This window comes from Equus quagga, chromosome 9 (genome assembly GCF_021613505.1).
Source record: "Equus quagga isolate Etosha38 chromosome 9, UCLA_HA_Equagga_1.0, whole genome shotgun sequence".
NCBI lineage: Eukaryota > Metazoa > Chordata > Mammalia > Perissodactyla > Equidae > Equus > Equus quagga.
Window position 1 is genome coordinate 20,946,835 of NC_060275.1, and position 27,239 is coordinate 20,974,073.

The 27,239-nt window shown below is 38.1% G+C and overlaps 1 protein-coding gene across 14 annotated transcripts in view; it reads left to right on the top strand.

Annotated features, from left to right (window-relative positions):
* The window catches only part of TCF4 (transcription factor 4), a 347,611-nt gene that overhangs the window by 102,676 nt on the left and 217,696 nt on the right, over window positions 1–27,239 (top strand). For all 14 annotated transcript variants that reach the window (XM_046671258.1, XM_046671255.1, XM_046671266.1 and 11 more), the window contains 2 exons: window positions 14,357–14,418; window positions 17,272–17,368. In XM_046671258.1, the coding sequence (XP_046527214.1) occupies window positions 14,357–14,418; window positions 17,272–17,368 (159 nt within the window). The remainder of the gene's footprint in view (window positions 1–14,356; window positions 14,419–17,271; window positions 17,369–27,239) is intronic.

Consider the following 27,239-nt stretch of genomic DNA (forward strand, 5'->3'; position numbering starts at 1 on the left):
TGAATAATGTAGAGAATTTCCACACATGCACTATTTTAACATTTTTAATTTTGACCTTAAACGTTATAAGGTTTTTAATTTGTGGAACTGATTATTATTTTGAATTTGGAAAACTGATTAGACCTCCTTCTGCTATATAATTGTGGACTTTTCTCTGGTTTCAGGGCATCTGCTTAGCAGAGTCCTGCGCAGCGCCTTGAATTAAAGTGGGAAAAAGAAGCTGGGGGTGGGGGGGCCTTTTCTAGATAAATTACAATACTTTTGATACAATGAAGGGAATTCATTTTATCCTGTTTTGCATTGGCTACCTATGGCTTTGATTTCCTTCTGTATCTGTGAGGCTCACAGTATTTCTTTTCTTTGGCTTTCTTATTTGTAACTGCAGATTTAGCGGTTTCTTTTGTGTACCGCTTGCCTCCCAGAATTTGGCCAAACAATTTTGAGTAGCTGAACGATTTATCAAGGACAGATCAGCTGAAATGTGGCTCAACTTTAGTAAAGCAGAAGGAATGACATAAGGTTAGGTGACTGATGTGTGAGTTTTTGAATTTGATTTGGTTTTACATGGAAAGGTTGAAGCAATGATCCATGTATTCTAATAAAAATCATCAGTACAAATCAAATAAAATCTGGCTTAGTGGCTATTTTCCCACTGTATCACTCATGGCTAGCCTGTGCTGTTACAGACCACATTTGGCAGGCGCTGTTTTTTCCAACAACAAAATCTTAAAGTAACATTGCAATCTTTGCTATGTTAAGAAGGCATCTTTTCTAATCAAACTTTCTGCTAATCTCATCAGATAAATCATTATTCTGTACTGACAGCTCTGGCTTCCCCTGGACCCCTTCCCTGCTTCTTGTTTTCTCTGAAGATGCCTGGTTATTGTCATTCTTCAGGTCTTTGCTTCTATCTCCTTCCTTTCAAACTAATGACATTTCTTCCATTCCTGAGGAAGAGTTACAGCTTTTTCTCATTCTACTTAGAGAATTTGTAGGCCAGTACATCATGGCAGCTCCTCTCTTTTTGACCATTGTTTATCAGATGGGCAGAAGGCAGGCTGTATCTGAGTTGCAGAACTACTGAAAGAAAAAATTCATTATTCCCGTGAATTTGATGTGGTTAAGTTTAAGAAAATACCAGTTGATGCTTTCTGATGCATTTCAGTTTCTATGCCCAAAGGGTGGACTAGTAAGTTAATGCATGTATTTTGACTGCTTCAGTCATGAGAGTGTTTCAAAGCGCTTGAAAGTGAAAGTAAGAGTAGCAGCATGGTTTGGGAAGGCAATGGTCCATTTCGTCATGATAGACCAGACCTGCTGCCACAGCCCTGGGCCTTTCCCAAAGCAGTGCCCACCTTGTGTCGTGTTGGTGAAATGGTGTTGTATGAGATACAGGGCAGCTCACAGGAGAGATGAGCAATTTCGTTTTCGTTGCTGACATTGCTGACATGACTTAAAAATGCATATTGCTACATACAAAAACTCAATCATTCTAATACTTTCCAACTTTCCTATTTTAGCAAGTATTCTAATGAACTTTAGCAAGTATTCTGTTACCTGTTAGAATTAAAGAAGTAAGAGTAATAGCATGCTTATGGGGAATGGCCTCTTTTATATCAGATAACTACCAATTTCTTTTTCTTTTGGTTTTTGTTTTCATGCTTTTGAAATATGTTGTTAGTCTGCTCAGACTTAAGTGTGCAACTTCTTTTGATCCCAGTTTTGTACTTTCAGTGATTCCAGATAAATCATTTTAAATGAGATGAATATAAAAAACATTTTGGAAAGCAGAAAGCGTAATAGAAAAGTGTGGTTACATTATTGTGAAATAAAATGTAAAACCCGTAAGTCACCCGACAGTCTGATCAAAAACAAGTCACTCTGATCAAAAACAAAGCTATGTCAGTTGAACAAGTTGTAACATCTGGGAACTGTTTAAACATGGTCTTTAATATCTGAGAAACTATTAGTATATTCAAGTGTGTGTATTGTGTTTGTGTCTGTGTGCTGATTTCACACACATACGCACGCACACACATATTTATAAGCCCAGCTAAGAAAAATCTTTGCCAATGTCTGCCAGGCATTTGGTTGAAATGGAATTGTGAGGAAAATTTCCTTAGAATTTATAAGTCAAAGCTGAAATCCATCAGCACTGTTCAGTTTATGAAATGACATGGGTTTGGGCCGGCCCCGTGGCCGAGTGGTTAAGTTCTCGTGCTCCGCTGTGGGGCCCAGGGTTTCAACAGTTCGGATCCTGGGCGCAGGCATGGCACCACTCGTCAGGCCATGCTGAGGTGGCGTCCCACATAACACAACTAGAAGGACCCACAACTAAAATGTACAACTATGTACTGGGGGGATTTGGGGAGAAAAAGCAGAAAGGAAAAAAAAAAAAAGATTGGCAACAGTTGTTAGCTCAGGTGCCAACCTTTAAAAAAACCAAATAAATAAAATCAAATGACATGGGCTTCATCCAAGGATTGAGGGGACCATTTTCGCCTTATATTGATTAGAATAGGTTAACTCACTCAATGGTATATTATGCATCTGTTCTATCCAATGGCCAAGTTCCACTCACAGTCTTTTCTACGCTCAAGTTTTCTCCTCACTTTGTGACTGGCTAGTTTATTTGTATATTTGCTATTTAGATTTGGGAATGTATTCTTTTTAAGCTGTCAGTGTATTTCCCACTTTTAAAAACTTTTAGATTTGTTTCCCCCCTTTTTTTTGCCAGCCTAGGAAAACCACACCGTATTTTTCTCTGTCTGTCATAGGTGTACTTGTGTGTCCATTTGATCTTAATTGGGAAGTGCTACTGCTATGGCAGATCTCCTTTTTACACAGTGGTTTATAGAAGGCGGTGGAAAGAGGCAAGTGAGCAGCCATTCAGGGCAGCATTGACTCCAGAATGGATTATTTAACTTGGCTTTGTGCACTGCACTGATTCACAAGTGGATTGTTCAATCTTGTCTTCATCTTGGCTGAATTCCTTCAAAGTTAATAGTATATATGTCTTCAATTATTCTAGTCCTTGTCCTGTCCACCTCCGCTTGGGTCACAAGGTCACCGCTAATAATTGTGTCTATTGAGATGACACTAGCACATAAATAAACAGTTGATGAATATTTCTTACCAGTTCAAATAGAACAGAAATTTGAGTTAAGGTTTGCATTTATTGTCCCACATTTCTGTGGTTTTAAAAACCAATTGGTTAGGGGGCCGGCCCCGTGGCCGAGTGGTTCAGTTCGCTTGCTCCGCTTCAGCGGCCCAGGGTTTTGCCGGTTTGTATCCTGGATGCAGACATGGCATCGTTCATTAGGCCATGTTGAGGCAGCGTCCCACATGCCACAACTAGAGGGACCCAAAACTAAAAATATACAACTAGGTACTGTGGGGATTTGGGGAGAAAAAGCAGAAAAAAAAAAGAATATTGGCAACAGTTGTTAGCTCAGGTGCCAATCTTAAGGAAAAAAAAAAAAAAACAATTGATCACAGACCAGAGGATCTATAAGGCTGCCTAGGAAACTGTTATGGGTTATCACTGATAGGGTGGGGGGAGTGGATGTCAAGGGAATTTTTACTTTATACCCTTTTGTATTTTAATTTTTTCAATAAGCATATAATTAAAAATTAGTCGTAATGGTCTTCAAGTATCTCCCCATAGATTGCTGATTAGTTGCCCAGGGAAAAGTTGTAATTATACAGTGGAGAATTCCCATAATACCTTGACCAGGTGATGAAATTAGCATAACAAATGAAGGGGGCAGACCACTGAGCCATTATCTGGCTCTGTACATGATATCCTGGGAGAGGCACAAGGCCACTTTTGCAGTATTATATCCACCTGAATGTAATCACGAGGAAGCATCAGATAAACTCAATTTGAGAAACATTCTGTAAAATAAATAGCCTGCATTCTTCAAAAATGCCAATATCACAAACAGAAGAGGAAGATTGAAGAACTGTTTCTGATTAAAATAGATCAAAGAGATGGGATGATTAAATGCAGTGAGTAATGCTGCATTGTGTGTGTGTGCATGTGTGCGTGCGCTTGGTTAAATGCATTTATTCTGTATTTGAGATTAGTTGTCATTCATGCAATGACTTACAGACTTATAGGTCATCCTGAGGGCTGGCATAGTGGCTGCCACAAAAGGGGGGAAAGTGCCAAACTGGAATATGGACTATGGATTAGATAAAAGTAGTGTATCAATGGTAGACTTCCTGATTTTGATAACTGTGCTGTTTTCGTTCCTGGGAAATGCACACAGAAGTACTAAGGGATAATAGGATATGACTGATAGACCCTACCTGAAAATGGTTCAAACACAGCAAATTACATAGTTTTAACTGCATTGTAATTCAAAACTTTTTAAAATGAAAAAGTAGAGAAACATAGGAAAAATTTTAAAATATATTTTTTTCCTTGACTTCAACCGTTGATCTTTTCTTGGCTAGTTTCTGGGTGGGGCCAGGATACCTGTGGGGGTTGTTTTGAGGTTCCTGGGGGATTTTGATGGTCAGCCGCGTTTGGAAATCAGAACCCTAGATTATATGTTATCCTTTCAGAAAGAGTGGCTAGAATCATTTTGAGATTGATCAGGTGTCACTAGATAAGTAGCAGAAACTCCCTTAAAATTGGAGTGAAAGGGTGAAAATTGATTTTGTTTAGTTTGGGGATATGAATTTGCTGTGATGTGGTTGCATTCTTCATGGTTTCAGCCTGGTCAGAGCAGCCTACAGTTGACCAGGTGACTTACTGTTCTTTGAATGCTGCAAAAATTAAATGTTCTTCAAATTCCGTTCTCTCGCAATTCTGATTATCAAAGTTGTACTGTATGGTTGAGTATCAGACTGTGAGTTTAGGCAAAATGCATCCTGTTGAGCCCATTAAGTAAAATAAAGAGATTTTTTCCCCTGATTCAAGCTATTACAGTTTCACATTTGTAAAGTATTTCAAATTCAGTTTTAATGGACTGCTTCCCTTCAAATACATGTGGAGATAGATTTATAAAACTGTAAACAGTTTATGCATTTTTACAGATTTCCATTGTACGTGTTTGGTACTGATTTACCTCTTTTTAATTGCAACAGAGATAAAGAATTAGTAGTTTAAAACAGTAGGAACTACATGTTCTGCTGTGATCAAGGAATTAGATAATCTGGCTTGTTTGCTTAAGGGGTCTGTATCTTGAGATTTTTATAGGGCAGTATTAAAGCTCTGAGCCTTCTTATTATGCCAATACCCAGAAGATTGCTTTAATGAGAAGTAAAGGGCCTTTTTCCAATTACAAGGGAATAACTGTATTAAGTTCCTGTGTTATGTCAACCTGCTTTGATTTGATTACTGCGAAAGAAATGGATTTATCTGTCAGTGTTACTTAATTAAGCCTTCTCATTGATGTTTTGCAGAGTAATATAGTGTGGTTTGCACATTTGAGCCTAAATACAAGGAAAATTGGCCTAAAACTAAGACATGACCCCTGAAGATAACATGTAAGATTGATTGCTTGTCATTGCCAGGTCAGAGGCTGCAGTGTTAAACACAGGTGGAAGCTGGGGATGTTGAAAGGACACAATGAAAATCAGTTTATGGGAGTGATTATGGTAAGCAAAAGGGACTGTGCTACAAGACTGGATTTTAGGGAAGGTTTTTGAATATTTAAAACTCTTTGACTTCACCAATATTAATCAAGCATCTAGCATAGAGGATGAGATAAGACTGGAAGAAACAGGAGAAGTAGACTGTTAAAGCATAAAAGGAAATAGAAGAAAAAGATAAAACTAAGAGCAACGGATGCCATTTGGGAGAAGAGGACCATTGTGGTTATGCAGAGCAATTACAGCCTACAAATATTTCAATTAAGCCTGCAGCTCTTTCCCAGAGCCTTACAAATGGCACCCCAGGGAGAAAAGAGGTATAGGAGAAAAAAAGAAGAAAAGATAAAGCTCTTATACGTTTCATCTTGGCTGTTTCCCCCGACTCCATTGGAATAAATTGAATAAATTATTGATCAAATAGGCATTTTAAATATCAATTTGTGTATTTTAAGTCATTACAGTATTATGGATGGTGCAACATAAAAATTACATGTGTGATTTGAAAAATACATGTATAATTACATGTACATGTTATCAGAGTTATGATTCTATTCTATTAGGAAATGAAGTATATTTTAAAATTTATTCCTTTGTTGTTTAACATTTTATTTTCTGAAGTATTTACCTTTTATTTCTCACACTTTGTGATGGATATTTGTGAATATATCTTTAAAAGGTACCAACCACCTAGTTAAAAATTTCCCCAAATTATATTCAGTTTTAATTTAGGTACTTTGAAGCTTATCTATGTAATATTGGAGTTAGATGGTATATTGGTTTTATTTTCAAAGTCTTCTGATATGGCAGCTTACTTCCAATTGTTATTTTCATATGATTTCAAATGTCTCCCCCACAAAGAACATTATATTAGTAAGATTGGTTTTTATTAAGTGCTTTTAGGCCGGTTACATATCAAAAAGTCAAAGGAGGCATATGCAATTTACTTTGTTATACTCTTGTCTCAATTATTCATTGCTCTTCTTTCTGGGCTCTTCTTTAGAAAGATGAGATTTCTTCCTTACAAAGATGAGGACTAACTTTGCTTTAAGGGGAAGATCCTGACTGGTTAGTTTCAAACATTTGAAATGGAAGGTTGCTCAATAACACCCATCTCTCCTTAGTTCGTATTAGATTATTCGAGTTAGATTATCATTGATACTTCCAAATTATATGGATTTATACAAAGACTTGAACGTAACTTTTGTCTCAATTTCATAATATAACTCTCTACTCACTTTGAATTTTCAAGAAGATTTCTGAGTTTCAGAATAAGGAACACCACTGGCATATTTATAACTTAATAGTTAGGCATTTTATTTTGTTACTTTTGTATTATCTGAATTTCATGTTATATGAAAATACCGTTCCTGTTTTATAGCACTGCAAAATGCAATTAACTCTGTATTTTAAATATCTGAGATTATGTAGTGTTCGTTTTTGAAAAATAGTTTATTTTAAACTAAAGGAAAATAATATTGTTTTAAACAGTGTTTTAAGGGATATGTTAATGGAACTTTAAGTTAAAGGTTAATAACGGCTAACATATTGCAATAATTCCCATCTGAAAAAATTTTTTTACTATACGTTCCTCCCAGTATATCTACATTTTACCTTTTCTTATATACTTTATTTATATATATGAACTATAAGATCATCTTGCCCTTGACCTTTGAGTTTTCAGATTTATTTGATAAGGAGACCCATTAACGCTGAGAAAGTCAGCGTTGACAGCAATGATCTGAAAATGGAAAGCCAGGTCTCTGTTCTTTATATTTGAAGTGTCTTAAAGTTTGTGTGGGATGCATCTTCATAACCCTCTTGCTCAGTCAGATTTGGGACGTGCTGGAAGTTTCTCATCAGTGCTCAGATCACTCATTATGAAGCGTATCTTGTTTCTTACAGAAACAAGAAACGATCATGGTTGTGTGGACGCTGTCTGTCACTGAAGCTCCTCAACTCTTCCTTCCTCTGTCTTGGTTCTCAAATTTGACTTCAAATTACTCTACTTAGAGCTCTTATTATACTGGGTGCTAATGAAAATGTGCACATCCCTAACACGCTCTTTGCTGATGAAATATTTTGAACTCTAAATTCATCTGGCACTGACGGAGAGCATATGCCATCTCAGTTTGTGTGGAGGGCTTAGCCAAGGGTTCTTCCTGGACTAGGAAATTAGTAGGAGCCACAGATGTACTCAGTCTGTGAGTCTCCATGATGGTGTGGAGGATATTTAATAGTGTCTGTTGTTGCAGAGCGACGGGTTTGAGACAGTGTAGACTTCAACATGTTTCTGAATGATTATCTTTCCAAGAAGAACTTAGTTTCAATCTCCCACTGCATTCTGCGTGTGTAGAAGCTTTCATTAGGAAATCAATATATTTCTACAACAGTAGGAATTTGTGGACTTTTAGAGCAATGCCCAAAACCACTTTGGTTGTTTTCTGACTTCATGAAACTCTAGGACCTTGGGTGTTTGGCATGATATGGGCTCTAAGTATGGAAAGGACCGATACACAGCTCTACCTCAAATCAACAGAGTTACATAATGCTCACGCTTGTTTATTTCAAATCAAGGTGAAACCTCCATAGCATTTAGTCTATGTTCTTAGATTGGGCCTTTGGTCAGCATTTATAACTTTTGACAGAATGTCATTTATACAGCACACACAGGCATATGTTGAAATGGTGAGATATAAAGAGGATATTCTAAGGGTAAATTAAGTCACTAAACAAATCGAACACTAAGTGAAATTCTCACTGTGATTGTGCTGCAGAGGCCCATGGAGAAGGTGGGCTTTGTGTACTCTAGATGTATTGGCTGTTTCTAAAATCCAGGAGAATATTTGAAAGTCTCTGGCTTGTTTAGCAGAACTAGCAGTTCTAAAAATGTGAGACTCAGATTTCCTTGACTAAATCACAACTTTTCATTTTCATGTAGTTTGATTTTCTTAGACTTTGGAGGGTGTTAGTAAGTTAGGCTCTCAGAGTGGGTATTGGTTACTGAGTATTTACTATGTCAAGTACTCCCCTAAATGTTTAACAAGTAGTAATTAACTCATTTACTTTAACAGTAACTCCTTGAGGTTGAAAATCCTATTATCCCTTTATCTCCTGTTAGATACCTACTTTGGGTGGGTCCTGGGTTTTCACTTTTGTTCTCTTTGACCCAAGAGGCCATTAAATTTTCTAGGATAGCAGATGTCCTCAGGGCAAAAATGTCTTTTCTTCCTCCCTGGGTTTCAGCTTTCTCTTTGATTTTGGCTTAATATTTCCTTACTATCTTGTCAGCCCATTAGTATTTTAAAGAGGATTAAAAGAAATTTTGTCCATCATTTTTAGTTTTTTGTGGGAGAGTTGTCCAAGTATAGTAGCCTGCCCTATTTCCGTGAATGCAGATCGAACCACTTATGTTACAGTTGACAAAAATGAGTTCCTTGAGGCCCGTGGCAGGTTCAGACTGTAGAGCTGGTTAATGCAGTCCCTGCTGAAATCCACGTCTCCACCCCATTCCCAGTGCTGTGTTTTCTGCCATTTGTCCTGTCTATCTGAGATTTTTTATCTCGTTGTCCACATAAACAAAGTGGAGATTTGAGTAATCAAATCAAAGGTTAATGAATGTGGATGGGAAATCATGGAAATTAAAAATTATGTCTCTATATCTTTTCTCTAAATGGAGTGTTTGTTCCTTCTGCCCAGACTTCACTTTTGTGTTTTGGTGCTGAAATGTCAGACATTTTAGAGGGGCTTATGAAGAACTGCTCAAATAAAATGAAAATGTGTGGATTGTCAGGCTGCCTCCTAAAGCAACTGTCAATCCCATGAAAGTTACTGTCTGTCCTAGTTTAGGGTCAAATAAATTGGAAAAATCTTGGACAATTGAGCCCAGTCTTTTGGAAGAATAATTTCTATCATCCAGTTGCTTTTTTCCTTTCTCTCTTGCTGTCCAGGTGTTATTGTCTTTCTGACATTTATTCCCATCTTCGGTACCGGGCGAGCACAGAACAAGAGAGAGGCGAGAGCTAAATATTCGGACAGCTTCTATCCCAGGCAGTTTTTCATTTGTTATACTATGTTGCCTTAATGGATTTCACACATCTCTTCCTATATATTGTTTTGGCTCGCCATCTAGATGTAAACATTTCTCACACAGAAATATTTTCTCTTCCCTTTCACTTTGTGTTGTTTTAATTCATTTTAATGAGGAACTGTTGTACCCACCTGCTGTACTCTACCACTCGAGGTGTTGAGAGGTACTTACAGGACTAAAGCATGTTTCTCTCCTGTAAGGAGAGACATATCTGACAGTTTGGTGTGGTATAAATATGTAGCTCTGTAGCTATATGTATGCCCACATGGTTATTTGTGTAATAAACTCTATGTAATTATCATGTTGAGCCAGCCACACAACTTCATCATTGTGCTTGTTGTTGATACTATGGAGAACACTGCATACCAAATTTCCCTCTATCTGTTGCGAGGTCCACAGACATTTTCTGCCAGATTTTAGTACCCAGATTAAGTTATGTTTCTCTTGAACAATTTGTGTGTTTTTATCCGATGCTCATTGTGAATCTTATTTCTCTCTTTGCTTTGCCCACTCGGTAGCTTCTGGAATTTTGAGGCCTCTCTAGCAAATATCGGGTCCATCACAGTGTACATTTCGAAAGCTCATCATATGTCTGGCCTTACTATTCCCTACTTTCATTTCTTCAGTCTCTTGATTTCTTCAAATATTTACTTTTATGTATTTGTGTTGTATATAGTTTTATAATATTTTGTGGACGCAAGAATGGGCATAAACTCTTGAGTAAATATGCTCATTCTGCCTGGGGAGAAGTGACTGGAGGTTCCATTTGCGAGCTCTGTGGAGAGATCTGAAGTGCTTACCAGGGAGTCATCGGTGGTGGTGGAGAGGAGCACTCATTGGCTTCGGCATCCAGTAGCCCCTGTGTTTGCATCCCAGCTCTGCCATTTACTCTCACCTTGGGAGAATTTTCTATTCCATCTAAGCCTCAGTTTTCTCATGTATAAAATGGGAGTATTTTTAGTGCATTTAAGTGCTGAGCACTGTGTCTGACACATATTTAAGCTCGCTAAATGTTACCTGCTCTTAGTTTTTGAGAGACAAGGAAGAGTTTATTAGGCTGAGGGAATGGCAAATACAAAAACATGGAGGTATGAGTGTGCGGTGTCCAGGTACACCAGCAGGAAGTAAGGACTGTCCAAATATAGGCCACGTTCAAGGTATATGTAAAAAGTGAGTCTGGGCAAGAAATGTGGGGATGCAGATGTGATGGGAGTGTGTATTGAATGCTGCTGAGAATGGCATTGTAGGCAGAGATTTTAAGATATGGAGTAAGATAGGCAACTGTTGGTGGTGTGGGGCATGCATTTATCTTATGTTCCCAATAGAGTAGGCTGGTGGGTCTCAGACTCCTGTGTGCATGAAAATTACCTGGGGACCTTGTTGACAGCACTCTTTTTCTTAGCCCCATCATCCAGAGATCCAGACTCAGTAGGTCTGCAATGGACCCTAAGGTGCTGATTTTGAAAGGACCATATGAGGTGATTCAGATGTAGGTGGTCCTCCGATGCATTTTGAGATGCCCTGGAATAGTTGTTGAGGAAATGTTTGCTAACTAGTTGGCGGGTCTGATGAAACTCAGTGGGAGGGAAGATGGAAACAAATGATTTAAAAGTAACATGTTTATATTCATTTTGAGTTACAAATATCCATGCTACAGCGTTATGTCTTCTTTCTAAGGGTAAGTGAGCACCAGTTATACAGATATTTTTTCAGAGATAAAATATAATCAGAAATCATACGATTGTTCTATTAGGTTTGGGAGAGCTGGAGATTTGTCCTTATCTTCTGGCTCTAGCAGGAGGCCAAGGGATGGAAAAGCCTGTTAAAAAGAGAGCAATAAAAGGGAGGAAGCAGAAAGGAAGGTGCAGCAGCATGAGGTCAGGAAATGAGAAAGATGGAAATGGAAAGGATGGGAAAAGAGCAGTCAGATCTCATTGGTTGGGAATCTATTTGTGAAGGAACCCAGCCAGTATTTAACCTGTTTTGAAAAAGCTAGACTTCCAGCATTTTTAATTAGTGGATTGCTCACTTTTGAAATTGCCCAGTTGGGAATACTCAAGTTTTGATGTGTTTTATCTGCCTGCTAATTAGCAGGCTGCTTGGTTGACCATCGTCTTTCCTTTCTTCCTTGGACAGCAGATGTATCTGAAGGTCTCTTGAAACACTCTAGTTTAAGTCTGGATTAAGGTACAGAAGTCACTGTGTATTTAGTAAGAGTTTGTGCTAAATTATAAATTAAATTCTAGTACATCTTTTCTCCAACTCAGTTCTTCCTTTTTGCTCTTTAATATTTTCCCTCTAGGCCAGAGGTTCTCAGTCTTGGCACAATTGACATTTGGGGCCAGAATATTTTTTTATTGTGAGGGGCTAGTCTAACGTTTGTAGGATGTTTAGCATCCCTGGCCTTTACCCATGAGATGCCAGCAGTAGTCCCCCATTCCCCAGCCCAAAGTTGTGACAACTAAAAATATCTCCAGACATTGCCAAATGTCCTCTGGGAGCCAAAATTGCCCCAGGTGAACCACTGGCTTAGTCTCACTGTGGTCCCCTTTCTTCCTTGTCTCCACCTGCTTTTCATGTTTAAAATCCTCTTTGAAAGTTGAAAAGATAAAATGAGTGCAAACAATATGAAACCTTATGGTAGATAGAGGAATTCAGTTCTGTTTCTTCATTACCTTTTGGCCAAATTTAAGAGGAGAGATCTCTCAGATTGCTCCCAGCTGGCTGTTTGAGGTGAAAAGGAAGTCAGGATGTTCCAGTCTTCTGAAAACCTGCAGTGGTAGAGAGATTTTGTCATTCATACTGGTTTTTTTTGGCTGAAAATATTTGATTTTTGTTAAGGATGGCGAGAATCATGTAAGGCTGCAAAACTCACTGGTATGAGAATCCAGAGGGTTCTAAGTCACTGCTTCCTGTATCTCAGTTGAACAGAAACAGACTAGGCCAGGAGGTTGGGTTGTTAAACAGCAGATTTTGGGAAAATATTGCATCTTTCCTCCAGGCTGGATACTCTCCCCAGAGCTTTCTTGACATCCCATAAAGCTCATAGTCACTGATTTTAGCTGTCCATAGGGGACATCTGTTTGCAGTCGCACTGTCTTCTGAAGCACCAACAAAAGGAAGTGAAATTGTATTTGTCAAAAAAAGGAAAGAATTGAAGTTTAGTGGTAATAGTTGTTTTTTGTTGTTGTTGCCGTTTCATCTCTTAAGATATTCTGAAACGCCGTGTACTCCACTGTACCCAAAAATAAATCAATTAATTATACTGTGATTACTTCTGCTGATCATAAAATAGCAGTAATAAAAGGAATGACAGTAGTGCATTAAGAGAATAAACAGTATCACTGAAATGTTAGGAAACACAATAAATGGGATTATGTCTCCTGAACCGGAGTTTCACACGTCCTCCTCCAGTTCTGTCGGAGGAAGTTTGTGATGGCCGTCTGTTATCAACCGTGATCAAAATAATAGAACAGTGGAACTTTTTATACTTATAAAGGTCCTTTCATCAAAAATCTCAAAGCCATTTCTAAATATAGAGTGACTGATCTTTGAAACACTTTTATGTTTTAAGCAATTAATGTGGTAACTTAGCTGTTATGCCCTCCATCCTGAGTACTTTACACTTGAAGTACTGATTGAGCATTTAGTACTCTGGGCTCCATTACAGCTTCGCTGGTACAGAGTTTAGAAGAATTCCAGCTTCCTGGGAGTTCATGCAGGTCTCTTCACCATCATTTATCAAAATAAACCATGGCTTTAACAGCTTTCATTTCCACTACTCAATGCACAGATTAAGGATTGTAGGCCGAATCTATTTAGAAAAGAAATGTAAGGGGCCAGCCTGGTGGCGCAATGGTTAAGTTCCCACGTTCGGCTTTGGTGGCTCAGGGTTCGCAGGTTCAGATCCTGGGTGCGGACATGGCATCGCTTGGCAAGCCATGCTGTGGCAGGCATCCCACATATAGGGTAGAGGAAGATGGGCAAGGATGTTGGCTCAGGCCCAGTCTTCCTCAGTAAGGAGAGGAGGATTGGCGGCAGGTGTTAGCTCAGGGCTAATCTTCCTCCAAAAAAAAAAAAAAATTAAAGACTGAAACAACATGATCTTAACTTAAAAAACGTAAAAAATAAAAACCTAATATCCGTGTAATGTCCTGGTGGAAATAGACTACTGAATCCTTTTTTGTCTTGTATATTTTGTTTCATGTCTTTTGTCTGGTGTGATAAGCCTTCTTTAGAGAACAAAAAGTACCCAGATCATTGTGGTGTGGATGCTGCCAGAGGATATTTACCTGAATTTAACTTTTTTATTATTATTATAGTTGTGTTGCTGTATTTTTAAACTTATTTTGTCCAAAGGATTTTAATAAAACTTTAAGTGCGGGTTCACGTCAATAGAAGTTGAGGCTATAAAACATTGTCAAGGATGGAAGTAATTTTTATGTTCATACCTCTGGTTCCTGAGGGTCCAGTTCATTTCTGCCGTGAATTTAAATGAGTTAATTTAAGTAGATGGGTCAGAAGCCACTATCCTCGTGGTAGCCCTGTGCCTGATTCTTAATTAAAGGCAACAGGAGATTAATTTGAAACATTAATTTAAAAGTGAGTATACAAAAAGAAAGAATTATTGCAAGAAAGCCTAAAGAACTTTTCTCTTGTCCCCAGATGTAGAAGACAGAAGTAGCTCAGGGTCCTGGGGGAATGGAGGACATCCTAGCCCTTCCAGGGTAAGTATATCTAATCTTTTTTCCCACAACCAGACATCCCACATATGTAAATTGACAAACTGAAGGTGAATTTCTCTCTCTCACAGACACAACCGCCAGATATATATGCATCCTAGGTTTAATGAGGATCTGCTTGTGTTTGGGATTTTTTTTTCATTCTCATATTGGATGCTATTATTGAATTTGTCACCTGTTCCACTTCTGCTAACCAGAAGAAAAGCCCTTCATTAAATATTTGGCCTTACTCTGCCAGTTATTAATCCAGTATTGTACAAAGTTATTTGTTGTAGATGGCAGAACTTTGAAAACAATCCTAGTAGCCCTGTAATGTACTGGTGTAGATAGACTGCTGAATAATTCTGAAGACGTGGTAGGAAGTTCTCTCCTACCACTATAATCTACGTAATAAATCTGTGTTGATTTCACTTAGTAAACATATTGTTCTTCACCAGTAGTGGCTTTGGTCACCAGTTGGTTTCATTCACTTATTTGGTCTCAAATTTTTGCCCCTGTTTTTTATGGTTTTTCTGCATGCTGTGGTTGTTAGTTTGGGTGTAATGGGAAGACCATGGAATGGAGTGGGATGAGTGGTGAGGCAGTGTGTGTTTTTGTATGTATTTGACCTTGCGTATCTCATTTTCCCTCTTTGGTTTTCATTTTCCTAATTTGTAACATGAAGAAGTAGAACCAGAGGATGTTTTATGTTCCTTCCAACTTAAATATGTATGATTTTATATGTGATCTGTCTCTAGCTGAATCATCTCTAGGCCCTTTAAAATCCATAGCAGCCTTTATAATATACATATAATACCCTAAATTAAAAATAGACTTAGAGCACATAGGAAAACATCTGCCCCTCCCCCAACCAGCTGTATAGATGAAGCCTTCTGCAGGGAGGGTAACATTTTACTGTGAGGATTCACATAAATGTGAGATCGGGGGAGGTCTCTATTTTGGCCTAAGAGGCAGGGAAGGTAATCAAGCTGTCACAAGGAGAACATTTCAGCAAGCCGCAGTTATCCATTTCCACCTGTCCTTTGGCCTCATGGTTCTCACTCTAGTCTTCAGGGTACAGCAGGATCTCTAAGCTTACCAGTAACTTTGTTGAGCCCTTGCACCAGCTGTCGAGTTTGACATTCTAATGCATTATATGGATGGGTTGAGGAAATCTTTCCTCCTCCTCATGTTACAGCCTGCACTTGCAGAAATAAATCCATTCCCCTTGACAGCAAGTGTAGGAGATGACAGAAGTTCCCTCTATTGTTTCGTTCATTTAAACTTACTTGATTTCTTATGATTTCTCTGTTTAATACGCATAGTACTTTTAATTTGCCTCTGAGAACAAGGTGCTTTTGGGATCATCCTGACTTTTAATTAGTTGTCATTAACTGTCCTGCTGTTTTTTTCAGGCACTATGTTGGTGAATAATTTTGAATCAGTGTTTTGCAACTTATATTTTGTAAAGCCAGGCAGTTTGCCTGAATTAGATTGTTGTGGCTGACTTATACACGGACAGCCATGCAAAGTCTCTCTTCTCTCATCTTGAAGTGGTCATGTTATCAGACATCTTGCAGCACTGTGCTGAGGTTTAAATTAGACAATGTATATGAAGCTTTTAGTACACTAAGATGGGGACACTTACTAATTACTAGTTAGTATAATACAATGCCTGATATAGAATTAGTGAGTGTAAAATATGATACCTTTTTATACACTGACATATTGGCAGTATTAAATTACAGTTTCATTCAAGTTAACTTTTGTAAATGAGGAAAGGCGATTGAAAATGGGGTATTAGAAACCTTAAGGGTTCCAATTATTCTCTAGTGAGGTGACGTCATTTTCATTGTTCGTACAGCATCCATCTTTTCTGTGTGGGCAGATTCTGCCCTTTGGCTAACATGCCAACTGACACCTCTGAGTAAATTTGACTTAGTCTTTATGGGCAGTGCAACCAGCTGAGCAGAATGACTTTTTTTAAAAAAAAAATTTTAGTTATTTTATGCACCTTAGTAGACTGAAATTTGAACTATATAGTATAGATGATTTTAACTCTTTCCTATATGTTATAAAATTCCTCCATTAAAAGTAAGTGATTGGACAGCTTAAAAATATTATTTTAATTTTGAACTCCCATTAAAAAAATGAGATAATGATAATAATGATAAATTTCTGCCAAAAATTATTGTCTGCTTTAAAACTATTTATGTGGTGCACTTTGTCCAAATCCAGAAGTATTATACAACTTATGCTAAAGTTTTGGTGTTCATTCATAGTCATATTGTAAGAATTTTAACATTCTTAGATGTCAATTACTTATGGAATGATACAATTCTCTTACAACTACAATAACAACTATAACAAGACACTGAAATTTCAGTATTGTAAGGCCAAATGTTGTTGTTTAAAAGACTCTACCTAGGTCTTTGAAAAGCAATTCATTACAGTCAATGGATAATTTTCCCTTATAGCACAGTCTTGCTTTTTTTGTTTTTCCTACGTAATGTGAGCTTATCAAAATAAGGACTTTTAATATTTACAGTATATTTTATGTCATTTGTTTTACTGGCATTATTTCGTTTAATCACCTCAACAACTTCATGCAGTCAGTTCCATTATTATTATTCCCAAGATTTCACAGCTATTATGAGGAAAACTTGAACTCTGCTGACTCGAGAGAGCCGTCTCTGACCCACTGTGTCTATGAAGATGCAGATTCCTTATACTGAGGTTCCAGGGTGGGAAGGGTGGAGTCCAATTTCTTCAGGTCAGAGACGTCTCAGTAGTAGGGGCATACTTATGTGCTAATTCATTCATGTAAAAGTAAAATGTATGCTGTTATTTTATTTACAGAACTATGGAGATGGGACTCCCTATGACCACATGACCAGCAGGGACCTTGGGTCACATGACAATCTCTCTCCACCTTTTGTCAATTCCAGAATACAAAGTAAGACTAATTTTAAATTTACACGAATTTTTTGGATGCTTACGTTTACTGTGGAAGGGTGAATACAAGCCCAGACAGAGGTTCTATTTTTAGGAACTTGGATCTTTAGCCAGTTCACTATAGTAATTTTAAATCGCAGAAAAATATTGACAGTCTATGCTTGGTAATAGCATGTAAAGAGCTAAGTTTTACAACCATGTGGAATTAGAGAATTTCAGTGATACTGCATCTACATGGATATTTTGTCTTCCTTAGACCTAAAGCACTTATCCCACCTTCAGCATTGCTACAGTAGTTTTCTAAGTTAAGGTTGATTAAGTGAAAGTGGTGAATGTTTAGGATAAAAATATCTTTGGGCCTGTCAGATGGGAATGATGTATAGTCGGTATTAGCTCTGAAGGTGTAAAGGGGTTATGGAAACCCTTTAATAATAGGTTTGTTGTGCTTAAATCAGAGTTGTGCATTCACATTGAGTTCTAGGATCTGATTGTGTCTTCTTGAAGGTGTGAACTTTAGTGCTAATGTGCTCAGCAGACCACATCCTCCTTCACCGGAAGTGAGCTATGTGTAGCTTGAGACAGTCTGCGAATTTCCAGCATGCCCTTCCTGCTGGCATCCTTAGCATCTTTTTCTGCTTTGACTATTCTGTAGGGATGTTTGTTTAAGAGCAGTAACCTGAGCAATGAAAAGATAATTCATAATGGCTTAAAAGATCCCAATAGCTGATTACTTGAGTTTTGATTGAAAAAATGATCTTTGTTCCAGCAAATGTGAATTTTTAACAATATTAGTAAATCTCTCCACTTGGGCAAATTCTATGGCAAATCCATCAATAAATGCAGTTAAATTTCTTGGCATAAGCTGTTGGACCATATTCCAAGGAAAACACACAGCCATAATTACATCATTCTGAAACCATAATTGCAAATGCTTCTAAAGAATGTCCTGATTTTTAAACCTTGGAAGCTATACTTGTTATTTAAGGTGTTGATAGTTCTTGAATCTCAGTCACGTTTTAAAAAATCACCATCAAATCTAGCTAAAGGAATTTCAGGTACTTAACACAAAATAGTCAAAGCAGAGAAATATTGGCAATTTATATTTAATGGGTAATATCATGTTTGTGCCTTTATGTGTCATCTCAACTTAGAGAACAAGGAAGTTGTGTTTCATCAAGGTTGTTCTTACAGTTGTTTCCTTATATACTTTAAAATGATAAATTTTATATTATGTTTTAACTTTGTAGCTAAAGCAAGAGACCCAGTTTTTTATCAGTTGTTGATAGGAAGGTGCAATGGGTTTACTGTTTTCGGGATATACTGATACAGATGACTAGATATGTTTATCAACTTAGATTTTAAAGAACATCTTTAGACTCTTCAATGGCAACGGGAAATTTTTTTTTTTTTTTTTAAAGATTGGCCCTGAGCTAACATCTGTTGCCAATCTTCCTCTTTTTTTTTTTCTTCTCTCCAAAGCCCCCCAGTACATAGTTGTGTATTCTAGTTGTAGGTCCTTCTAGTTCTGCTATGTGGGACGCCACCTCAGCATGGCCTGATGAGCAGTGCCAGGTCTGCCCCCAGGACCTGGACCTGTGCAACCCTGGGCTGTTGAAGTGGAGCACATGAACTTAACCACTACGCCATTGGGCCGGCCCCAGAAGTAATAATTTTAAATTCTAACACCATTGCTTCTCTAGTTGTCCTTGCCCAACTTCATAAAATAGAATAAAAGATTAACTTGAAAATAATAATCTTGAGTAGTACCACTTAAAGAATGTATTAAAGAACTTCATTAGAAGATTCTAAACCTAACCTCTGGTGAGCTAAAGTAGCACAGAATAAATAAATTACTACTCATATTTAGAAGTTTATGTTACATACATGAAAAAAAAGTTTTCCTGAAGAACAGCTTGCTAAATTAATATTACAGAATCCACCAAGCAATACAAAGATATGAAATAATTGTTCTTGTTGCTGTGTCCTCATGGGCAACTGTTTTACAAACCCAAATCGTTTTTCAATCTAAATTGTATTTAAAATATGAGTGGCTGAGAGTCTAGAGCTGGAGCGGAGGGAGCTGACTCTTTTCACTTAGTTGTTGTTTAAGCTGAAAGTCCATGTCAGCTGTGTTCTTTTATCCTGTCTGCCCTCCTTCCCATTAAACTCTTAAATATGGAGGCCAAGACAGTCTCTTGCATTGTGATAGGAAATGCTACTATGTCCGGGAGGCCCCCACCCACTGTTCCCAATGAAAGGACTTCTCTGTTAGATAAGCTGTCTGGTCTGAAACATGGCTCTTTATTGTTTACAAACTGCTACATTTTCCACCTCAAGCAGATTTTTGCACAGAAAAGAATTGTGCTTGGGCTAAATGGTTTATCTGACATTAACAGTGCAGTGTCAGACTGGGGTCAGGGAAGTCGCCCTCAGAGCGAGAGGCCATGGTGCAGTGTGCAAAAAAAGGAAAAAAGGAGAAAAAGACATTTGAACAACTATGAAATACCTTGCATTTTTGGTTTGCAAAAGAACTTAAAAATATGTATTTTTAGAGAACTGACTATGATGATGCATTAAAAACTCTTCCCACCCCTATAATTTCTCACATCCCAGAGGCCTTCTTGATTGGCTTGAGGATCTCGGCTAGATTCGAGGAACAAAGATTCGCATTGATTTTGCCCAGGCTGCTGTTTATTTAAAAATGAAACCACTTTTGAGATGAGCTGTGCTTGCTGTTATGCTGTACCTTTACAAAGAGGAGATAGGTCGTTTTCAAGAAATTAAAGACAACCAATTTAGAAATGGAGACAAAGATAAAATACAATCTCTTAGTGTAGCCAACCATTTGAACTCACAGAATATATGGTATATTCTAAACTGCCCTTTGTGTCCAAATCCATATTCGGCGTTATGATCTTTGTGGAAGTCTTCATTCTATCAAAAGAAAGTATTAAACTTTACTGTAAGTTTTTGACAACAATCCGGTATCCACTTTCAGAATCTTTAGTTTTCATCAAAACTACAAAGGATTTCTTTACATGTCAGAGATTTAATTCTTCTGTGATGTCACATTAGGGTAAAAGCTTATAGCATCAGAAATAAATCAGCCGCTTTATTGGACCAGATTCTCTATTGTCAAATCAATCAAGCCTGTGACTGAATTAGGCGTCTGCTACAGAAATAAGTGACACTAATTTTACGGGAAAGAGTTATTAACTGCAGATGACCTGATTTTTTTTTTTTTTTTTTTTTTTTTTAGTAAACTGCTCACTTAGTGAGGTTTTATTTTGTTGCAGGAAAGAAAAAAGTAATGAACCACCCTGCTTTTGGGAGTGAATTATTATTATATATTTTGTTTTTTACGGCAGTACACTATTTTGGAGAAATGATGCAGGCGTTGCTAACATTCGCTCATAAATTCTTTTATGGTAACAAAACCCTTTATTGCAACTCTCAACTTCTTGATTTCACATGAACGGTTTTGCATAAATATTACAGTTTTTGTAATATAATGCTTATGTTTGGGACCAAAATACCAAAACAATTTATTTGTGTATCTCAAATTTATGCAAAATGGCAATAATTTATAAGAGTACTAAGAGTGTCTCCATTAATTTATTCTTTTAGAAATAAGCTTGCATATCTGAATATAATACCCTATTTGGTAGTTTGTGAATCTCTAAACTAAAGATAAACAAGTGAACACAAGTGCACTTGGGTGCATGGGCAGGCACACACACGCATGCCTGTTATGCTGGCAGAATTAATGCTCCTTCTTGGTTTATAAGGTTGCCCTGCTCCTTCCATTGCTGTCTGTAGTTATACTTGCCACACAAAGGTTGTTATCGTATAAATCTTTAAAGAAAATTATAACTAAAATAAACAAAGAAGCCTTTAAATTTGTTTTTTTTAAAAAATAAGTCTGCCTGGCTTTTTGTTTTTCGTTGATGTGGGGGCGTCTGGAGGTATTGAGAGATTTCAGCACTGAGTCACCCAGCTGACCGCCTGCAGTGACCAGTTCATATACTGTCTTTTTAAAAAGTTTATTTTTTTATTGAGGTACAATTGACATATACCATTATGTTAGTTTCAGGTGTACAACATCATGATTTTCTATTTGTATCTTATACTCTTTTACCTGACGTTTCCTGAGTCCTCACTCATTTCTTTCATTGGATAGAGACAAGCAAACCAATTTGCATTTTTACTTGTTTGAAATGCCATGTCCTGTTTGTATCTGGAGAAAATGGATCACTACTTCTTTGTGACTACCTATGATTATTAATGATAATAATGCACACTTGATGTGTTGGAAACTGTTCACTGTAGTTTTTAAATAGTTTCTTTAAACCTTTACAGGTGGTGAGTGGGTAGCTTTCAGAATATGCTAATAGAACAGAGAGGCCATGGGTCTGAATCTTGTATTTGTAAAAGGATTATATACTGTGGAATAGTTGGACAATCCTAGCAAGAACTATATGCAAAGAATTTGGATTTTTTTTTTTAACATTCCTGTTTGTTTGTTTTTCTGCCTAGCGTTAAACTTTTGCAGGTAATTGCCCAAATATTTTTACAGTGGGAGAAAATGTATTTCCTTGCTAAAACTTTGTGATCCAAGGCAGGATCTGAGCGTGGATTTGCCTTCTATTGTTCCAGAGCCTTAATTGAAAACCAGATTGTTTGAGTGAGCAAGTTGCCAGTAAGATTGTAGACACGCATTGGTAACTGAAGGATGTGAAAAGTGATACTTTTGTACGGTTGGGTGCAGTTTAGTTCAACATCAGCTGCTGTGTTTTTACATGTCCCATTGTGAATGGTTCAGTTTCCTTCTTGTGGTATTTGGTTCTAGTCCCACCAATGGGATCCACCAGTGCACTAAGTAATTTCCCATTATAGAGTAACTGGTTTCTAAACTAGCTCAGTGGAACATTTTACTGCAGAATTAAATCGAGGTTTCAGGCAGAACTGAAGAAAGCTGCTGGCTTATAGGATGACCTTTGAAGCTCATCTGGGTTAGCGGTTGATATTTTGATTTGGTTACTGTGGTCATATTGTGACAGCTGCTAGCTCATTATAATTCGGTTCCCCTGCTCCCTTTGCCTAGCAGGAATATTTAGGTTTGCATTACTTCAAAGTGTTTATGGCTACCATGAGTTTAGCCCAGCATAAAGGTGAAGTGCTGTGAGCATTTTCAAATCCCAGTGGCAGAGGCCAGTGGCACAGTCTTCTTGTAAAACTGTGAATGTGAGTAGATGCTAATACAGGGAGTTTTTCTTTTCATTGTAAAACTGGAAATACCCAATGAAGAGGCTTTTACTAGGAAAACTGTTTTTGAAAACCTTAATGTACAAAGGAAAAGAATGACCACAAAGAAGCAGAGTTTTTTCAGAGCATGGGTAAGATTTAACTTGATCTCTTGGTCAGGTGTTTTTTCCATGCAGGAATGTAACTATTTGAAAAAAACGAAACCTGGACAGTAGTGGCAATGATTTGATGTTCGAGAGTGCCAGACATCAAATAATATTTTAGTAACTTCGTGAAAATGAAATTGTGAATATGGATGTCAGCTCTCGAAATTTTAATTCGCGTTTTTAAAATGTTCTGAAGTTCAATAGTGATAGCGGCCTGCTTGCAAGTTATTAGTTGGGGACGTTTCTGTACATTTTAAGTGTCTTCTCTTTTTTTTTAATGGCCCTTTTTAGCTTGAGGTTATCTTGATATCCTCTATTATCTGTTAGATTGGTAATGTAGTAAAAAGCAATTGCTGAAAGAAGAAATGTATAGTAGTGGTCTTATTTGTTGTTAATTTTCTTTGGGAATTTTGTTACATTAATATGTTAAAATGTTTTCCAGAAATATTAACACATAAGACTATTTTGTGTCATCCCAAGTGATTTTATTAATCTTGATTTTGAGCTCAGGCTGGGAGCCAGAGAACTGATTCTTCTACCCTCTGTTTTGCTACAACTGCCTGGGGGTCCTCAGGTCAGCTTGTTTTCACATCTTTAAATTGAGGGAGGAACAGTCCTTTAGATGATCTCTGGGGTAATTTTCTCATCGCTCAGTGGTCCATTGATCGTTTAGGTACACCATTTTATCCTTATCCTGTGTTTTGTCTTTTGAGGTGTCCTATATTCTTTCCAATCGATTCATCTCTGTTTTATGATTCCCTTCAAGTAACTTTGCTAATGACGTGTCTTCCAAATGTAATTCTGTAAAGCCTGATTCAAATGGATGTTTCTTTTCTACTGTAACTCATTCCAAATCTATAGTCAAGGGATTGGATTGTTTGAGGATCAAATAATAGCTCATTAAGTTACATCACCAGGAGAAAAATGTAATGCATGGGCCAATGCTGGGCACAGAGTTGTAGGACCTCAATAAATGGCTGTTGAATGGTTTCATTCATGAATAAGTCAGGGAATCAGATAAATAGGGTTTAAACCCTAAATGAAATGCCCATAACTTAAAGTCAGGTCTACATCTCACTGTATAGGGAAGAAAACCCTAAACCAGAGCCAGTCCTACAGAAATTCTTTCTATAGTACTGTCTCATCGACTGTACAGAATATTCTCCTAATGTCAGGAAATGGACCACGTAACAGTGAGGTAGATTTCAGTTTTCAATAAATATACCACAGATTCTTTTATTTATAAAAGGAAATAAGTAAAATCAATATTTTTTGAAAGGCCACTGAAAAATGTTGTATGTTTCCAGTATTCAGATAAGATAACTTATTTCCTCTTCTCTCTAGGCAATAAACATTTCTGTTCCTCTTTCATTGGTCTTGCTTCCTTTCCATTCAGCTGCCTATTCTATTGTCTGGCATAGTTAATGCTGTGATAATCAAACACTTTTATAGTCAAACGAGGTAGACTAAACTAGGTTTTATAAAATTTAGAAGAACTGATACCAGAAAAATGTTACTTGAAAACTATGGCCAGCAGAGAAGTGTAGGTCTCCTAAATACCAGAGGAAGATTTCTCACCTAGAAAGTTATTGATCTAAGGGAAAATAAATCATTTTAGCATCAAGTAAAAGTAAAAAGCAGTTTGTATTCAGGTAGGAATGCTTTTGCTTGAAAGTAATAGGAACTGTGACTAATGGTGGCTTAAGGATAATTTTTCTCGTACAAAAGTTGGGTGGTAGACTGCTGCTAGAATTGGTGTACAGCTCAGTGGTGTCAAAGCTGGGGTCTCTGTGATTCTTTTGTCCTTTCCCTCATTGTCTCAAGATGACTGTCACAGCTTCAGGTGTCAGGCTTGAATTTCATGCAGCAAGAAGCAGGGAAAGGTGAGTTCAGCAGTGGGATCTTGCTGGCCACCTATATGCCACAGCCATCGCCAGCTTTGGTGTTTGGGGTGGGGGAGATGGGACTGTGCACGATAGCTTCTCCAGCCTATTCAGTGGAAAGAGATGAGAGAAGGGAGCTGAGAATGCATATTTGGCTTGGCAACTTACAGTGTTTATTTAGTTTCTTTTAAGAGAAAAATATATAATTTTCAAGCTAAACAGTTTTGAAAATTAAGAATAAGGCTCCAACTTTCATGTAATAAGCAAAATGTAAAAATGGGTCTCAACTCTAAATTCTGGTCAGCAAAATAGAGAGAAAGACAAAGAGACCTGGAGTAGACAAAAGGAGGTTGAAAAGAGGAAGATGGAGGAAATACAGGCCTGAGAGTCATGTGCAGGAGGGAGGAGTCTGGGGCGTGCTGTTCTCATTTCGTCTTCAAGGCTTCTCTCTTCATTGTCTTCATCCCTTGAGCAAGGCAGCGAACAGTCCAAGTCAATCTTCTTCATGTCCACATCACCCAGAACCTTCTCTTTTAGGTCTCTGGCTTGAATTCCTGCCACTCTGTTCAGAGTACCCTGGTCAAGCAGCAGGACCGTAGCTCCAGCCACCAGCCTTTTTTGTCGTCCCTTCGGTGGTCTTCGACAGAGCTTACGTCCAGTGCCCACTCCCACAGTCTCCTCTTGCATCCATTCAGCACAGGCCTGGCATCCTGGTGCAGCCAGGTCCTGGGACATGCCGTTACAAGTGACAGGCAGAGATCTTTCCCCTGCACCACTGCCAAAACAGTCTCCCAGAAACTTACCTCCGGCAACCTGCCATGTCACCATGAAGCCCTGAGTCAAGAATGCCACTCCCTGGGGCAAAAAACCCCTCTGTTTTGTTTTAATATGTACACAACTTGTATTTGTGATCTTTAATGTGGCGGATTAGGTGCAGCCAAAAAACATTTAATTTCAGTCAACATGCCAAGACTGCATGAAATTGTGGTGAGAACTGGATCCATCTTTTGCCAGAAGTTTCCCACCTCTGTTGTAATTGTGGCATGAATCAGGCCAATGAGAACACTGGCAGGGGAAGGTCCCTCTGTCGTTAAAGGAAAGCAGGATGTGAAATAGACAGAGCAGTTTTTATTTAGTAGTAAAGTTTTTCCTCTAAGTTTTTCATTGGAAAGATGGTTTCTTTGAATTTTGCATAAGCTTGACGCAACCTGTCCATGATAGCATTCACCAGTAGTGTACTTCTTGACTGGATCCTCGGGCAGGGGACTAAACACTTTGCATTTGTCAAACCTCTGCTTGTCCTTCAGCCCCAAGAGAAACATCAATAAAGTTAGGGCTCTGTGACCCGAATGTCCGTGAAAGTCGTGCGTCTACTTTAAGTGCTGTATTGACCTTCGGTAAAAATAAGCCTAGGGGCCAGCCCCATGGCCTAGTGCTTAAGTTCCCATGCCCTGCTTTGGTGACCAGGATTCTCGGGTTCGAATCCCAGGCATGGACCTACACCACTCGTCAGCTATTCTGTGGGGGTGACCCACATACAAAAATAGAGGAAGTTTGGTACAGATGTTAGCTCAGGGCAAATCTTCCTCAAGCAAAAAGAGGAAGATTGGCAACAGATGTTAGCTCAGGGCCAATCTTCCTCAGCAAAACAAAAAGTGTATTTTCTCTGTTCAAATAACATTTGTTAGGACCAAAGAAGCAAAGGAACTCAGTTTTAAGCAGTAGAAGTCTTGAGAGGCATCATGGAATAGAGGCATCAAGGAATAGTGGACTGAGCTAGGGGTCCCTGCAGCACTGGTCTTGACTTTTTCACTTCATGGTGATGGGACTTTGGATAAATTTCTTATAAGCCCCAACATTCATGTTTCTAAGGTGAAGATAGTAATACCAGTCACACCTACCCCCTAGAATCACTGTGAACCATACAGTGAAGTGATACACTTTGTAGCAACTGCTCTGCTCTGTGACTATCCTCTTATGGCATTGCAAGGCCACATATTGGTACTCTGTCTTTTTTGTCTGTAATTCATTGAAAAATCTATGTACTTTGGGACTCAGGTGATAGTTTTAAGACACCTTTACCTTGTAATGAGATTTGAGCAGAAGAGAAGGAAAGAACAGGTGGAGAGAGTATAGAACATTCAGTTCTCTAAACATGAAGACGAAAATGGAAAAGTTTCTTTTTTAGCCAACCCACAAAATAGTAATCGCATAAAATAAGTACCTCTTGGGTCAACCTTGTTGAATTCAGTTGGGCCCCTTTGTGAAGTATTTGCCTCCAGCCATTTTCTCTCCAAGTGAAAAGTTCTCGAGTTTCAGTGTTACAGAGGGCTAAAAATGCTGCGTGTGGTGTTGAGCAGGTCAGGCTGGGGGCCCACTGACGAGTTGAGATTTCTTCACCTGCATTGTAGGTCATCTGAATAATGGGGTAACCACTAGGTAGGATGCTTTTCATCAAGGAGATACTATTACGCATACCTTCCATGGTCTTGTAAATGTTTTGGAGACGGTCTTCTACCATTTCAGTTCATTCTTTAGAGAATCTTGGCATAGAATGTCGCCTGTGTGTGATTCATCT